Genomic DNA, 15,814 nt, shown 5'->3' with positions numbered 1-15,814 from the left:
AAGGTATCTCGGGGAGACGCCTGCCATGATTAACCTAGGACTTAGTGGCAGCTATGAATAGTATAATGTAAAACCCCAGCACTCGAATGAGGACAAAAGGATATGTATATGCAAGTGGATTTATTACAGACACACTGCAAAAAGAACCTAACCAAAGCAACAGCACCAACGTTTCGGCGTAGAGCCTTTTTCAAGGTTGTTGCCTGAAAGGTGTGAGAACAACAACAATAGTGAGTGCATAATGTACAGGTGATACATAGAATATATACAAAATAATACAAATATACATAGGAGGTATACTGCTGATGGAACGTACATCAATGGTCAGAACAAGGAAGCACGGGTCACGAAGGACAACCGGATGTACACATAGAGGTAAGGTTCCTCACATTTGCAGATTGTGCTCTTAATCACATGAAAAATATGAAAAAATAATTAGTACAGGCATAATCAGACATTAAGTACCATAGGGAAGTATGACAAATATTTGTCAGGTAAAATAGGAAAATTCTTGTTAGGTAAAACATAAAGATGAAGCTAATATCCTAGACTTTGGGAAGTAGGAAAGGTAGCTAAGGGTAAAAAGAAAAGAGAGAGAAGGAAAGAAGGGGAAAGGAGGGGAGAAAAAGGGAAAAAGAGCAAGAGAAAGGGATAAAAAAGAGAGAAAGAGAGAGAGAAAGAAAAAGAGAAAAGTGCTGCTGCCATTAACTCCTTATTTCCCCGTTTGCCACCGCACCAGGGCAATTCGGGATGAGCCGAGTAAAGTCCCGGGACTGTCGCATCTAATGGATGCGGCAACTCCGGGCGGCTGCTGGCTGATATTGTTAGGCTGAGGGGCTCCCCATAACGTGGAGCTCCCCATCTTGAGAATACCAGCCTTCAGCCGTGTGGCTTTACCCTGGCTGGTATCCAATTTGGGGAGACCGCACGTCGGTTTTTTTTTAATTATTTATTTATTTGTTTTACTGCTCGATATAGACCCGCCCACCGGCGGCTGTGATTGGTTGCAGTGAGACAGCTGTCACTCAGCGTGGGGGCGTGTCTGACTGCAACCAATCATAGGCGCTGGTGGGTGGGGGAAGCAGGGAATACGAGATGGATTAATGAGTGGCCGGCATTTTCAAAAGAGGAGAAGCCGCCACAGTGTGAACGCCGTGCAGCGCCGCGCTGGTGATCATGGATCGGTGAGTATGAGAAGGGGGTGGGAAGGAGAGACCGACATGGACAGAGAGAGAGAAAAAACGACCGACAGACCGACCGACCGACCGACAGAGAGAGATAGACGAAAGACCTGCATTTATTATGTAAAAAAACCCATGCAGATCGCAACAATAATGCAGTGCAAACGCACTGCTTAACATTTTGGCAGTGTTTTTCTACAACTCATTGATTTCAATGGGTGTAGAACGCTGCCAAAACGGACAAAAGAATTGACATGCTGCTTTTCTAAACTCAGAGATTTTGTCAAATTTTTGACAATCAAAATGCTGCGTTTCAAAAAGCATCGTGCGCACAGAGCTTGCATGATTCTCATACACTTTGCTGGGGAAGCACAACGCATGCATTTTGTCAATGACACAGTGCAGTTGTAAATGCAGCCAAAACGCAGAAAAAAACGCAACGTGCGCACATGGCCTTATAGTGATTCAGTGGCCAAGTATGTATCCTGATTAAACTCAACCGAGTACCTATGGGGAATTCAGAAGAGTCAAGTTGATCATCACTCTCCATCCAGCATCCAGGCTGCATCACCTACTGTAATTTGAGAAAAACTGAAGGTTCTGTTATGACAGATTTATTATTAACCTTACTTGTCAAAATTTTGGAAATTTTTCTTGTGGATTTTTCGCATTTGATGCAGATCTATGTGGAATATCTTCACAGAAACCTCAGAGAAATTTAATGTTCTGAACTTGAAAACTCACCGCTGGTCAATTCACATGGTAAAAAAGGTAGAGTGGGCATGAGATATCAATCCCACCACGGTGCTGAATTGTAACACGCTGCGGTTTTGGAACAACGGAAATATGTGTCTTGCCCAGGATTATGGGGTACTCGGTCCCGGGCGGTGTATAACTGGGGAAATGTCACTTGGTGGACGTTCGCTGGTCCTGCGCCCTAGGTGCTTTCTGAAAAGGGGGAATTAAATGAAAGTTTATCACATGACGCCACTTGCGGGTTGCGGCTATGTGGATGGAGCCGCCGCTGCACAGTTCTCACTACTGGGGCTGGTGTTGGTGGAAGCATGGATGTTAGGCCCTCCGCAAGCAGGGCCAGGCCCCAAAGGATAGGTGATGTAGATGGGTGTTGAAAGAGGTTGCAGTGTAACTGGTTCCTTTACTCACGGGAAGGTGTAAACAGGTCACCCGAGGAAGGCTGGTGCTGACCTCAGGTCCCCTTAATCCCAGTGCCGGTTTAGTGACCTGGTGGCTTCTTTCCCCTACACCTGTCTTTGGTTGGTGGATCCCCGTGGCTTGGAGTGGCTGGGGGTCCCCTCCTGGTATTCTCTTAACGGTAGTCCGTATGACGGTAGCGTGAACCCTGTGGTGTCGGAGTTTCTGGTCCTGTTCCCCGGTTCTCCCATTCTGACTGTGTCCCGAACTTCAAGGTCAGTGAGGTCCTTGATGGTCCCCTCACTGTGCAGATTTTATCAGGTCTGCCTAGAGCGTTTGCCTGACCTAGGATTCTGTACCCCGTCAGTGCTGTGGTTCCAGGAGTACTCCACTGTACTCCACCGGCAACCAACTGCCTGGGCCCTCAGGTCAGGCCCTCTTTCACTCCTGTCAGTGCATCTGCTCAGTTCCTCTCTCTGTCACTGACTCTGCAGACTGACCGTCTGACTGTCCATTGTCTGGCCCTCCCACCTGGTGGTCTAGTGGACTGGATTGGCTCCACCTCTAAGTGGCCATCTATGGCACCCCTGGGACCTCAGGTGCCACAGGGCATTGCACCCACTTAAGGTGTAATGTCTTCCTGAACTCCAAGGAATCAGCACTGGTATGCAAAAGCCAGACCAAATTGCCCACCCCTGTCCAAGCCCAGGGGGAGGAGTCAGTTTGGGGGAGGAGAGTAGAAACAGGGAGTTGAGGGTTGGAGGTCGAGCAGTGTGGAGCTCTCCTGGCAACCTCTGTGAACTGTGAGGAGGAAAGTGAACGGTTGCCGGTGGAAGTCAGACAGGACTCCTGGAATCGTGTGTGCCAGGTGCAGAAACCTAGACCTGCCAGTGATTAAAAAGACTTTTAAAAGACTTCCCTGTGTTGTCCCAGTGACGTTTGTGCACACACTTACACTGACTACTACTCTCATCCTCCACTGGGGCCAGCCCTACCCACGGAGGGCTCACCAACCTGCTGCTCATAACACCGGCCCCAGCAGGAGTGAAACACAGCAGCGGTGGCCATTCCACCTGGCCACTCTACCGTGGGTGGTGTCACAAACCTTTCCACTTAAACTATCCCCCTTTTATTGGGGAGCCACCCCAGGGCACGGAACTGGGCACCGCCACCAGTGACCTGTTAAGCCCGGGACCGAGTGACTGCCCCTGATCTCTGGGACTGCATCCCCCTAATAGCACAGGGCAACACACATCCATTGGTCCAACCAGGGCTGGACTGGGACTAAAATTGGGGGGTGCACAGGCTCACTTTTCGTGTGTTGAATGTGTAATGTTTTTGTGCACTTGTAGATTGTGTAACACGACCATATAATGTGACGCCCTGGCCTATCAGGTCGTTACAGGGTATTGTGCAATCTGCCCTTCAGCACAGTATCCAAGTCCTCCTTTGTTACGGATCCCTGTCCTTCGGTGTTGCTAAGAGCAGAGCCAGTAAAAAAAAAACACCCTCTTTCACCACTTTATTAAAATCCCTAAATACCCCTCCAGGTCCGGCGTAATCCACAAGAGGTCCCGCATCCAGCTCTGCTACATGAAGCTGACAGGAGCGGCAGTAGAACACCGCCGCTCCTGTGAGCTCCACGCAGCAACTGAAGTGAATCGCGCTGTCAGCGGGGACGTCACTGAGGTAATGCCGGTGTGTGCGGTGATGATGAGGGCTGTAGTGTCGGGAGGTATGTGGGGATGTCGGGATGTGTGCGATGATGTCGGGGTGTGTGCGGTGAAGATGTGTGCGGTGATGTCGGGAGGTGTGCGGTGATGTCGGGAGGTGTGCGGTGATGTCGGGAGGTGTGCGGTGATGTCGGGAGGTGTGCGGTAATGTCGGGATGTGTGCGGTGATGTCGGGATGTGTGCGGTGATGTCGGGATGTGTTCGGTGATGTCAGGATGTGTGCGGTAATGTCGGGATGTGTGCGATAATGTCGGGATGTGTGCGGTGATGTCGGAATGTGTGCGGTGATGTCAGGAGGTGTGCGGTGATGTCGGGAGGTGTGCGGTGATGTCGGGAGGTGTGCGATAATGTCGGGAGGTGTGCGGTGATGTCGGGATGTGTGCGGTGATGTCGGGATGTGTGCGGGAATGTCGGGATGTGTGCGGTGATGTCGGGATGTGTGCGGTGATGTCGGGATGTGTGCGGTGATGTCGGGATGTGTGCGGTGATGTCGGGATGTGTGCGGTGATGTCAGGATGTGTGCAGTAATGTCGGGAGGTGTGCGGTGATGTCGGGAGGTGTGCTGTGATGTCGGGAGGTGTGCGGTGATGTCAGGAGGTGTGCGGTGATGTCGGGAGGTGTGCGGTGATGTCGGGAGGTGTGCGGTGATGTCGGGATGTGTGCGGTGATGTCGGGATGTGTGCGGTGATGTCGGGATGTGTGCGGGAATGTCGGGATGTGTGCGGTGATGTCGGGATGTGTGCGGTGATGTCGGGATGTGTGCGGTGATGTCGGGATGTGTGCGGTGATGTCGGGATGTGTGCGGTGATGTCAGGATGTGTGCAGTAATGTCGGGAGGTGTGCGGTGATGTCGGGAGGTGTGCGGTGATGTCGGGAGGTGTGCGGTGATGTCGGCAGGTGTGCGGTGATGTCGGGAGGTGTGCGGTGATGTCGGGATGTGTGCGGTGATGTCGGGATGTGTGCGGTGATGTCGGGAGGTGTGCGGTGATGTCGGGAGGTGTGCGGTGATGTCGGGAGGTGTGCGGTGATGTCGAGAGGTGTGCGGTGATGTCGGGAGGTGTGCGGTGATGTCGGGAGGTGTGCGGTGATGTCGGGAGGTGTGCGGTGATGTCGGGATGTGTGCGGTGATGTCGGGATGTGTGCGGTGATGTCGGGATGTGTGCGGTGATGTCGGGAGGTGTGCGGTGATGTCGGGAGGTGTGCGGTGATGTCCGGAGGTGTGCGGTGATATCGGGAGGTGTGCGGTGATGATGAGAGCTCTCTCTCTCGGCTAAAGAAAACTTATTTCACTGGAATCCGTGGCCTTTATTATCACACTTTTTGCAACGCAAGTGTGAAACTAGCTAGGGGATGGCAGCCACAGTTTCCTGCTGAGGACTGCGGTCCCCGGAACTCGGCTCAGGGGCAGCAGAACTTACGGAGAGTGGGCCTGGCCCGGGGGCAGCTGAAGTGACGAGGCCGAGTGGGCCCCCCCAGCTCTCCAGGGCCCCGGCATTTGCCCGGGTATGCCGGGTGCTGACGCCGGCCCTGATGCCGGGCGCACTATCACACAGCAGAGGCGCATTGCCAACTGGTCCTGCTGTAGCTAGTGTGCACACGGCAGATAATGCTGTCCGGCCTCCACACTGTTGAGGAGAGCAACGGTGACTGCAGATACAGCGGCCCACTATAGGGACCGACTCATCTGGCATTTGCCAGAATTGCCCTATGGTCAGTCCGGGCCTGGGTCCAACCCTAGTCCGGTACCAGTCTATGGGGAATTTGGGGAAAAACAGGGATTAACAGGAATGTTTTTGTTGTTACTGGCACTGGTCTTCTGGGTCCCTGGGGGTAGGCTCTGCCCAGGTGGGGATGCAGTACCTTGTAGCTCCCTGAAGGCTTCAGGGGGCGCTACACTTCCAGTGTCATAGACGCAGTGTGGAAACTTAATGTTAAAGACGTCTTTCAGAATCTGGCAACACAAAAATACAGTGTTCTAACATTTTGTATTCATTTTCCAAAATATAACGACAGTAAAACATAAAACTAACTTTAGGATGGCCATAATCGTACTGACCCTTAGAATAAAATGTTATGCAAACGAAGCCCCCCAAAAAAACAAAGCCCAAATATGTCAAAATGCCATGTTTTTATCTGTCCCCATCCTTTTGAAAACACATTATGTAAAAAAAAAAAACCCCAGAAGAAAAATAAAAGGGTAATAGATTTCATAAGGCAATAAAAAGACAAAAATCAACCAGTGTTTCCTCCTAGAGACTGTGACAGCCACTTGTACTTTACACAGTGACTATAGATAATTGGTAAATATAGATCATAGAGATCACTCCACTGCACAGATCCCGTAACACGGCGACAGCACAAGCGCGGGACGTCCCTCTAGTGGCCATTTCCAGTATCACACGTCTCTTCACAGAGAGCCGTGCTCCACCTGGTGGTGACTGCCGGCATTACAGCTCAGCTCCTCCTACACTCACTGACGTCCATTGGCAGCGCAGTAGGTTGTGCAAGATGGCGAGCAGAGCCATGTCCGTGGCATTGAGTAGGGCACTGAAGACCCAGGCCTGCGGGCCCAGCGTGCTGCTGGTCAGGTGAGCTCGCACGCTGTGCTTGGCTTGCAGCCTCCCGCCCTCGGGTCCTGTGCAGTGTGTGCTATGTAGAAGGAGCAGGGCACAAGGTGTACTGGTGGCAGGAGGAGACCCCGGCCACTTTATGAAGGTGGATGGGCTGCTGCCCCTGTGGATGCGGGGGTGTCACCTCCTCTGCTGCCCTGTGGCCCATGTAGGGTGCCCGTGCCATGTGTGTGCCAGTGACTGGCCAGCTGCCAGCATATACAGCTCAAGGTCATTGCCCTGTGCCTGGCAGAGCCGCAGGCAGACCACCCTTCTCCCACTGAGGGGTGGCCACAGTCATCAGTGATGAGCCCCCATGTTTTCGGTCTGTGTTTACATGAGCGTTCTCTCTTATGGTGAGGTATGTTCTGACTAGGAGGAGATGTTTTGTAAACCATTACCTTACTCAGTTCTCGGTATTGATACATAGACTTCTTTATTTTCCTTATATAGCACTATTAATTCCACAGCGCTTTATAGACGTGATTAGCACTGTCCCCATTGGGACTCATAATCTAAGTTCCCTATCAGTATGTCTTTGGAGAGTGCGAGAAAATCGGAGAACCTGGAGGAACCCACACACAGGGAGAACATACAAACTCCTTGCTGATGGAGATACTACAGTAAAATGAATGGAGCGGTTGTAAAACCAAATTCTGGAGACCCCTTCCCTCTTCAGGAGGGGAGACACTCGTTATCTGAACCATCACATCACCCATAGAAGTCAACATGGTGACAATACTTGTGACACTTTTAGCCCTTCGATTTGGCTGTAGAGAAACATGCCGCACACAACTTACATTACGGCTTGTGCTGCTCTGAGACATCGTGTCCCATTCATAGTGGCTCGTGTGCAGTCTCCAGTCATCTGTGTACACATCTTAGGCCATGTTCACATTGGACAAGATTCCTTAAGACTGGTGTTTACGCCGGTCTGTATGCGGAGTCGGGCGCTCCGGAGCCAGGGAGTCGTGCCGCAGTCGGGCGCTCCGGAGCCAGGGAGTCGTGCCGCAGTCGGGCGCTCCGGAGCCAGGGAGTCGTGCCGCAGTCGGGCGCTCCGGAGCCAGGCAGTCGGGCCGCAGTCGGGCGCTCCGGAGCCAGGGAGTCGTGCCGCAGTCGGGCGCTCCGGAGCCAGGGAGTCGAGCCGCAGTCGGGCGCTCCGGAGCCAGGCAGTCGGGCCGCAGTCGGGCGCTCCGGAGCCAGGCAGTCGGGCCGCAGTCGGGCGCTCCGGAGCCAGGCAGTCGGGCCGCAGTCGGCCGCTCCGGAGCCAGGCAGTCGGGCCGCAGTCGGCCGCTCCGGAGCCAGGGAGTCGGGCCGCAGTCGGCCGCTCCGGAGCCAGGGAGTCGGGCCGCAGTCGGCCGCTCCGGAGCCAGGGAGTCGGGCCGCAGTCGGCCGCTCCGGAGCCAGGGAGTCGGGGCCGCAGTCGGGCGCTCCGGAGCCAGGGAGTCGGGCCGCAGTCGGACGCTCCGGAGCCAGGGAGTCGGGCCGCAGTCGGGCGCTCCGGAGCCAGGGAGATCTTCAGGCATGTTCTAGGTAACAACGCAATTGACTTTATATTTCACGTCTATAACAAGACTCAAAAGATTCCTAGAAGACATTGGGATTTTTGAACCTTTTTCTCAGTGAAGTTTTTGCTTCAAAAACCACAACCAGTTACTTAAAAAAAAGAAAAACATTCCGAAACGAAGAGTAAAAAAGAAGCGACGTTAGAGGTCAAAATAGTCATAAAAGCGCTCAGGAAATGTAAAAAAAAAAGGTAAACCATAGAAATGAATAGAAAGGGTCTTTCAAGTGTCTGAAGTGCAGAGGGTCTCTAGGTTTCAGAACACTTGTATTAAATGGAAAATTACTCAATTTTAGGATTGAGGATTGATAAACCCATAGGATTTATTCCAGAGTTGTGCAACTTTGGGGACATTTTCTCACGTGTACGTATTTGTCACCAGAAGTAATTTTTGCAATTCAGTTCCATTACGAATTCTGCCCATTTTGTTTTTTACAGACTTTATTTCTCTTCACGTTTAGCTTTTAATGTGTTCTGTAATCATAGATCGGCTGAGAGGAGCTCAGGATAGACGGGCACTCGTTTTGCAGTCATCTGTAGACAGTTCAACACAGGGACGAATTGTGCAACATTTTTATTGAAATCCAATTGTAAATCTAACTTTTAAGCTCATATTCACACAAAGTTTTTTTTTTTTTTTTTTTAAAAAAAGGCTGATTTCAGAAACAGCGCCATTCTGATTATGTTCTGTAAATAGGACTGATCTGCACTTACAATTTGTGGCTTTATTTTTTAGCCTAGTTTTTCTAGTCCTGTACAACCCCTTTAATACATTTCTACTAAATGTACCTATTTGGCACATGGTTATTATAGAGGGCGGCCTCCTGCTCAGGACTAGAAATGGCTTGGGTGCTTGGTACTCGAAACGAGCAGCTGGATGTTCGGATGAGCGTAACTTGAGTACTGAGTATACTGGAAGGCATTGGAAAAATTTTCTGGAAAAATTCTTGGGTTTTCCATTGACTTCTATTATACTCGGGTACTCCAGTCGTCCTCCTCTGAGCGCCCACCTGTTCATTACAAGTACCAAGCATGGTAGTGCTCGCTCATCACTAGTCCTGAGCACCTGAGCATGGTAGTGCTCGCTCATCACTAGTCCTGAGCACCCGAGCATGGTAGTGCTCGCTCATCACTAGTCCTGAGCACCCGAGCATGGTAGTGCTCGCTCATCACTAGTCCTGAGCACCCGAGCATGGTAGTGCTCGCTCATCACTAGTCCTGAGCACCCGAGCATGGTAGTGCTCGCTCATCACTAGTCCTGAGCACCCGAGCATGGTAGTGCTCGCTCATCACTAGTCCTGAGCACCTGAGCATGGTAGTGCTCGCTCATCACTAGTCCTGAGCACCCGAGCATGGTAGTGCTCGCTCATCACTAGTCCTGAGCACCTGAGCATGGTAGTGCTCACTCATCCCTAGCACTGAGCACCCGAGCATGGTAGTGCTCGCTCATCACTAGTACTGAGCACCTGAGCATGGTAGTGCTCGCTCATCACTAGTACTGAGCACCTGAGCATGGTAGTTCTCGCTCATCACTAGTCCTGAGCACCCGAGCATGGTAGTGCTCGCTCATCACTAGTCCTGAGCACCCGAGCATGGTAGTGCTCGCTCATCACTAGTACTGAGCACCCGAGCATGGTAGTGCTCGCTCATCACTAGTACTGAGCACCCGAGCATGGTAGTGCTCGCTCATCACTAGTACTGAGCACCCGAGCATGGTAGTGCTCGCTCATCACTAGTCCTGAGCACCCGAGCATGGTAGTGCTCGCTCATCACTAGTACTGAGCACCCGAGCATGGTAGTGCTCGCTCATCACTAGTACTGAGCACCCGAGCATGGTAGTGCTCGCTCATCACTAGTACTGAGCACCCGAGCATGGTAGTGCTCGCTCATCACTAGTCCTGAGCACCCGAGCATGGTAGTGCTCGCTCATCACTAGTCCTGAGCACTCGAGCATGGTAGTGCTCGCTCATCACTAGTACTGAGCACCCGAGCATGGTAGTGCTCGCTCATCACTAGTCCTGAGCACCCGAGCATGGTAGTGCTCGCTCATCACTAGTACTGAGCACCCGAGCATGGTAGTGCTCGCTCATCACTAGTCCTGAGCACCCGAGCATGGTAGTGCTCGCTCATCACTAGTCCTGAGCACCCGAGCATGGTAGTGCTCGCTCATCACTAGTCCTGAGCACCCGAGCATGGTAGTGCTCGCTCATCACTAGTCCTGAGCACCCGAGCATGGTAGTGCTCGCTCATCACTAGTCCTGAGCACCCGAGCATGGTAGTGCTCGCTCATCACTAGTCCTGAGCACCCGAGCATGGTAGTGCTCGCTCATCACTAGTCCTGAGCACCCGAGCATGGTAGTGCTCGCTCATCACTAGTCCTGAGCACCCGAGCATGGTAGTGCTCGCTCATCACTAGTCCTGAGCACCCGAGCATGGTAGTGCTCGCTCATCACTAGTCCTGAGCACCCGAGCATGGTAGTGCTCGCTCATCACTAGTCCTGAGCACCCGAGCATGGTAGTGCTCGCTCATCACTAGTCCTGAGCACCCGAGCATGGTAGTGCTCGCTCATCACTAGTCCTGAGCACCCGAGCATGGTAGTGCTCGCTCATCACTAGTCCTGAGCACCTGAGCATGGTAGTGCTCGCTCATCACTAGTCCTGAGCACCCGAGCATGGTAGTGCTCGCTCATCACTAGCACTGAGCACCCGAGCATGGTAGTGCTCGCTCATCACTAGCACTGAGCACCCGAGCATGGTAGTGCTCGCTCATCCCTAGCACTGAGCACCCGAGCATGGTAGTGCTCGCTCATCCCTAGCACTGAGCACCCGAGCATGGTAGTGCTCGCTCATCCCTAGCACTGAGCACCCGAGCATGGTAGTGCTTGCTCATCCCTAGTACTGAGCACCCGAGCATGGTAGTGCTCGCTCATCCCTAGCACTGAGCACCCGAGCATGGTAGTGCTCGCCCATCCCTAGCACTGAGCACCCGAGCATGGTAGTGCTTGCTCATCACTAGTAATAATCTGTATGGTATGTAGTACTGCTATATTTCTGCTGCCAGTAAAATGACCCTCTGGTTTCTTCTTCCTTATAAATCAGCTGTTTGCCAGGGGGCCGAGTGGGACTGCATTCTGACAGGGGGTGTCTCTAATAAGACCACTCCTTTTAATAACTTCCTGTTGATATCCTTATTGTCATTTTTACCTGGATATTAAAAATGTGAACTGGTTATAAAATCTACAGTGCATGGTCCATGCGTGTATTCAGGTTAATCGCAGTGTGAATAATTCTTGTCCCAGACGCCCTAGAACCAGCAGATGGTGGAATATTTGCTTTCTGATACTGAACCACAGTATGCACTTGGATGTGTAGGCAGGTGGAAAGTAATCAGCCTCATTCCGTGGCCATGGCTGTGGATTTCAGGTGGGGCTTATTGGACCCCACGTTCACATTAATCACGTCCGTGCCTCAGTCTACAATCCAATGCTTAGATACCACTTAGAATATACAGCTTTTTGGGGGTAATTATGTTTATTTGGACCAATCTTACCACTATGTTGCTTTTGAGAGTGGACGTTTTAGTACTTTTTGTAATGGCCGCATTTGGCATCCCAGCCAAAGTCTACATGCACACAAACTGCAACCAAAACTGCACCTTGTCAGAGAGCGCCTGGAAATGTAAAAAAAAAAATTAAAAAAAAATTGTTTTTGTTATTTAGTTTTTTAAAGGAGAAACAAAATATAGCTAGATATAGATAGAAAAAAAAATAGAATAAGATTATAATAAGATAATAAGAGAACACAATACATCGATATTATAGAATAGCTTGATAGAGGGATAGCTTGGCTAGCCGTGGTTTTTTTTTTGTTTTTTAATTTTTGGGGGGTAAAAAAAAAATGACGTGAGGTCCCCCCATTTTTCATATTCAGCACAGGAACAGCAACACACACACACACACACACACACACACACACACACACACACACACACACACACACACACACACACACACACACACACACACACACACACACACACACTCTATCTCACACGCTCTCTGCTGGATACTCACCTGTCCCCAGCGATTCTGCCTCCGGCTGCTGCAGTGAATATTCAGTGATTATAATGAGCGGCGGTCAGCAGCGGAAGGCAGCAGAGAAGAAGACAGCAGCACTCGATACAGGTGAATATAGATTTTTTTTTTTTTTTGTTAAAAGGCACGTGTTTTCTCCGGTATATGTCACACAGATCACATCAGTGTGCGATCCGTGTGACACCTGTGCTGCTGGAGAAAAAAAAAAAAAGACATGTCTGCGTGTGTGCATGCGGGGCCACGCGAGGTCACACAGTACGTGTGAAAACATGGCTGTGTCATTAACTCCAGAGAATAACATGGGTACGTGTGACATCAGTGTTAAAAACTGATGTCACACATATCTGAAATATGGACATCTGAAACCAGCCTAACGTTGTGCTACCCATACTACATCTACATACATAATCGCCAGTTTCTGTAACCTTATTCCAGCATGCACCGCGGCACTGTCAGTTGCGCAGGCACAGTTCAAGTTGCGCAGGCGCAGTTCAAACTGCTCCTGTGCAAGTGACATACACGTCACCGCAGCTTCCGGCCACAAACTGCGCATGCGCAAGTAGCGGTGACGTCACCGCTTTTTCCACACACGCGCCATAGCAGCCGCAGCTGGTACTGCGCCTGCGTGGGAAGAGCGGTAACTTCACTGCAGCTTCCGGGCACAAACTGCGCGTGCGCAAGTAGCGGTGACGTCACTGCTCTTCCCACGCACTTGCAGTACTAGCCATGCCTCTCGGCTGGTAATGCTCCTGCGTGTGAAGAGCTTTGATGTCAATGCTACTTGCGCATGCGCAGTTCGTGCCCGGAAGCTGCGGTGACGTGTATGCGTACGAATAGCGGTGCAATAGCAACAAGCATATACAGATGTTCATTTCACCGCACTCCCGATGCGATAGCATCGGGCCTATTTCTAGTAAACAGATAAAGGCGAGATGAACAGACCTGGGCAGAGTATAGCTCGCGGGCCACGTCCAGCCTTTTGGCTATTCCAGTCCCGCCTGCAGACCAAGACAGGGCTGGAAACTGTAGCCCATGGGCGGCAACATGCCTGCAAGCTGCCCATATCTCGATATCGCCATCCTAGGGATGTATATAGTGGTGAATAAATTAGTGGAGGATGGAGCTGCGGTCTTCTTCTTCCACCATTCAGCGTGTGTTACTGAGACATCAAAGGCAATGACGTTACTACATTGCGTCTGCTGTGTGGAGTGTCAGTGTATCGGAAACCGGAACAGTGTAGCGGGGGAACGGGATTGATGTGTGTGAGGGGAGGTTTGTATACATGTATAGGATGTGTGACTTAAAGGAGTTATCCGACATACACTCCAAAAAAAATTGTAAGCTAATCTGTGCTGTATTGTCATATAAATCACCCCTACATTGTTATTTTCTGTTTTCTAACTTTTGTTTCTCTTGAATTCACACTTTATTCTCTGCAGCACCTTGTTTACATTTAGCTCCAACAAACATGACAATTTTCCTGTATTCTTGGTTGCCAAACCTCAGTCAGAGCTGTCACCGCCCAGCCTCAGTGTACAGGAACGCCCCCTGCCCGGCCTCAGTGTACAGGAACGCTCCCTGCCCGGCCTCAGTGTACAGGAACGCTCCCTGCCCGGCCTCAGTGTACAGGAACGCCCCCTGCCCGGCCTCAGTGTACAGGAACGCTCCCTGCCCGGCCTCAGTGTACAGGAACGCTCCCTGCCCGGCCTCAGTGTACAGGAACGCTCCCTGCCCGGCCTCAGTGTACAGGAACGCTCCCTGCCCGGCCTCAGTGTACAGGAACGCTCCCTGCCCGGCCTCAGTGTACAGGAACGCTCCCTGCCCGGCCTCAGTGTACAGGAACGCTCCCTGCCCGGCCTCAGTGTACAGGAACGCTCCCTGCCCGGCCTCAGTGTACAGGAACGCCCCCTGCCCGGCCTCAGTGTACAGGAACGCCCCCTGCCCTCCCTCTGCACATTCAGTGGCTGTCAGTATTCTGCCCAGCACCTGACCTCTCAGCATGTGACAGAGCAGAGATCCAGCTTCTCTCATCTGTGACACAGCAATCAGCTCACATCCACAATGGTAACAGGTCCTAACAGACGCTGGAGGAACGTGGATTACGCCGGACAAGGAGGGCTTTGTTGTGGGTAATAAATTGGTAATGAGGGTATTTGTTAGTGTTTTTTATTTCTAATAAAGGATTTTTCGGGTGTGTGTGTTTTTTAACTGTAATTTACAGATTAATCATGGAAGGAATCTCGGGGAGACGCCTGACATGATTAATCTAGGACTTATTGGCAGCTATGGGCTGCCAATAAGTCCTTATTACCCCGATTTGCCAACGCAACAGGGCAAATCGGGAATAGCCGGGTACAGTCCCAGAACTGTCGCATCTAATGTATGCGGCAATTCTGGGCGGCTGCTGACTGATATTGTTAGGGTGGGGGGCTCCCCATAACGGGCTACCCATCCTGAGAATACCAGCCTTCAGCCTTATGGCTTTATCTGGCTGGTATTAAAATAGGGGGGACCTCACGCCGGATTTTTTAATTATTTATTTATTTATTTTACTGCACAGTATAGACACGCCCACCGGCTGCTGTGATTGGGTGCAGTGAGACACCTGTCACTCAGCGTGGGGGCGTGTCTCACTGCAACCAATCATAGGCGCCTGTGGGCGGGGAAAAGCTGGGAATACGAGATTGTTTAATGAGCGGCCGGCTTTTTCAAAAAAGGAAAAGCCGCTGGAGCTGTGTGAATGCCGTGCAGAGCCGGGGATCGTTGAGTATGAGAGAGGGGGGGAAACTTCAGTCACTCGGGGGATTAGCGGTCACCGGTGAATCCTTCACAGGTGACCGCTAATCATGACGCTACACAGACAGAGCCGCGTGGTCGCTGTAAAGTCCCCTTTACACACTGAGACTTTGCTGCACAGCGGGAAACAAAAGGAACAAAGAATGGTCCTGAACGATTTCTAGCGATCACAACTTCACAGCAGAGGCCAGGTCGCTGATGTGTTTCACACACTGCAATGTCGCTGGGGAGGTCGCTGTAACGTCACAAAACCGGTGACGTTACAGCGATGTCGTTTGCGATGTTGCAGTGTGTAAAGCCACCTTTAGTGCCTTTCACGTGGCACTAAGGGGTGCTTAGCCTTGTATTTAGCCAATAAATAAAGAATTATTAAAAAAAAAAAAACGACGTGAGGTCCACCTTATCTTTTGTAGCCAGCTAGGGTAAAGCAGACGGCTGCAGCCTGCAGACCACAGCTGGCAGCTTCACCTTGGCTGGTAATCCAAAACTGAGGGCACCCCACGCTGTTATTTAAAATTAAATAAATAATTAAAAACAAAAAACGTGGGGTCCCCCCCCAAATTGGATCACCAGCCAAGGTAAAGCGGACAGCTGTGGTCTGTTATTCTCAGACTAGGGAGGTCCACCGTTATTGGACACTCCCCAGCCTAAAAATAGCAGGCTACAGCTGCCCCAGAAGTGGCGC

General features: G+C 51.3%; 1 protein-coding gene across 1 annotated transcript in view; it reads left to right on the top strand.

The window, feature by feature from the left end:
• Positions 1-6,536: 6,536 nt before the first annotated feature.
• The window catches only part of NIPSNAP2 (nipsnap homolog 2), an 82,382-nt gene continuing 73,104 nt past the window's right edge, over positions 6,537-15,814 (top strand). The window contains exon 1 of the mRNA XM_075336330.1: positions 6,537-6,654. Coding sequence (XP_075192445.1) covers positions 6,575-6,654 — 80 coding nt within the window. The 5' untranslated portion in view covers positions 6,537-6,574. The remainder of the gene's footprint in view (positions 6,655-15,814) is intronic.

The sequence above is a fragment of the Anomaloglossus baeobatrachus genome, chromosome 2, assembly GCF_048569485.1.
Source record: "Anomaloglossus baeobatrachus isolate aAnoBae1 chromosome 2, aAnoBae1.hap1, whole genome shotgun sequence".
NCBI lineage: Eukaryota > Metazoa > Chordata > Amphibia > Anura > Aromobatidae > Anomaloglossus > Anomaloglossus baeobatrachus.
This window is presented reverse-complemented; position numbering and strand designations above follow the sequence as displayed.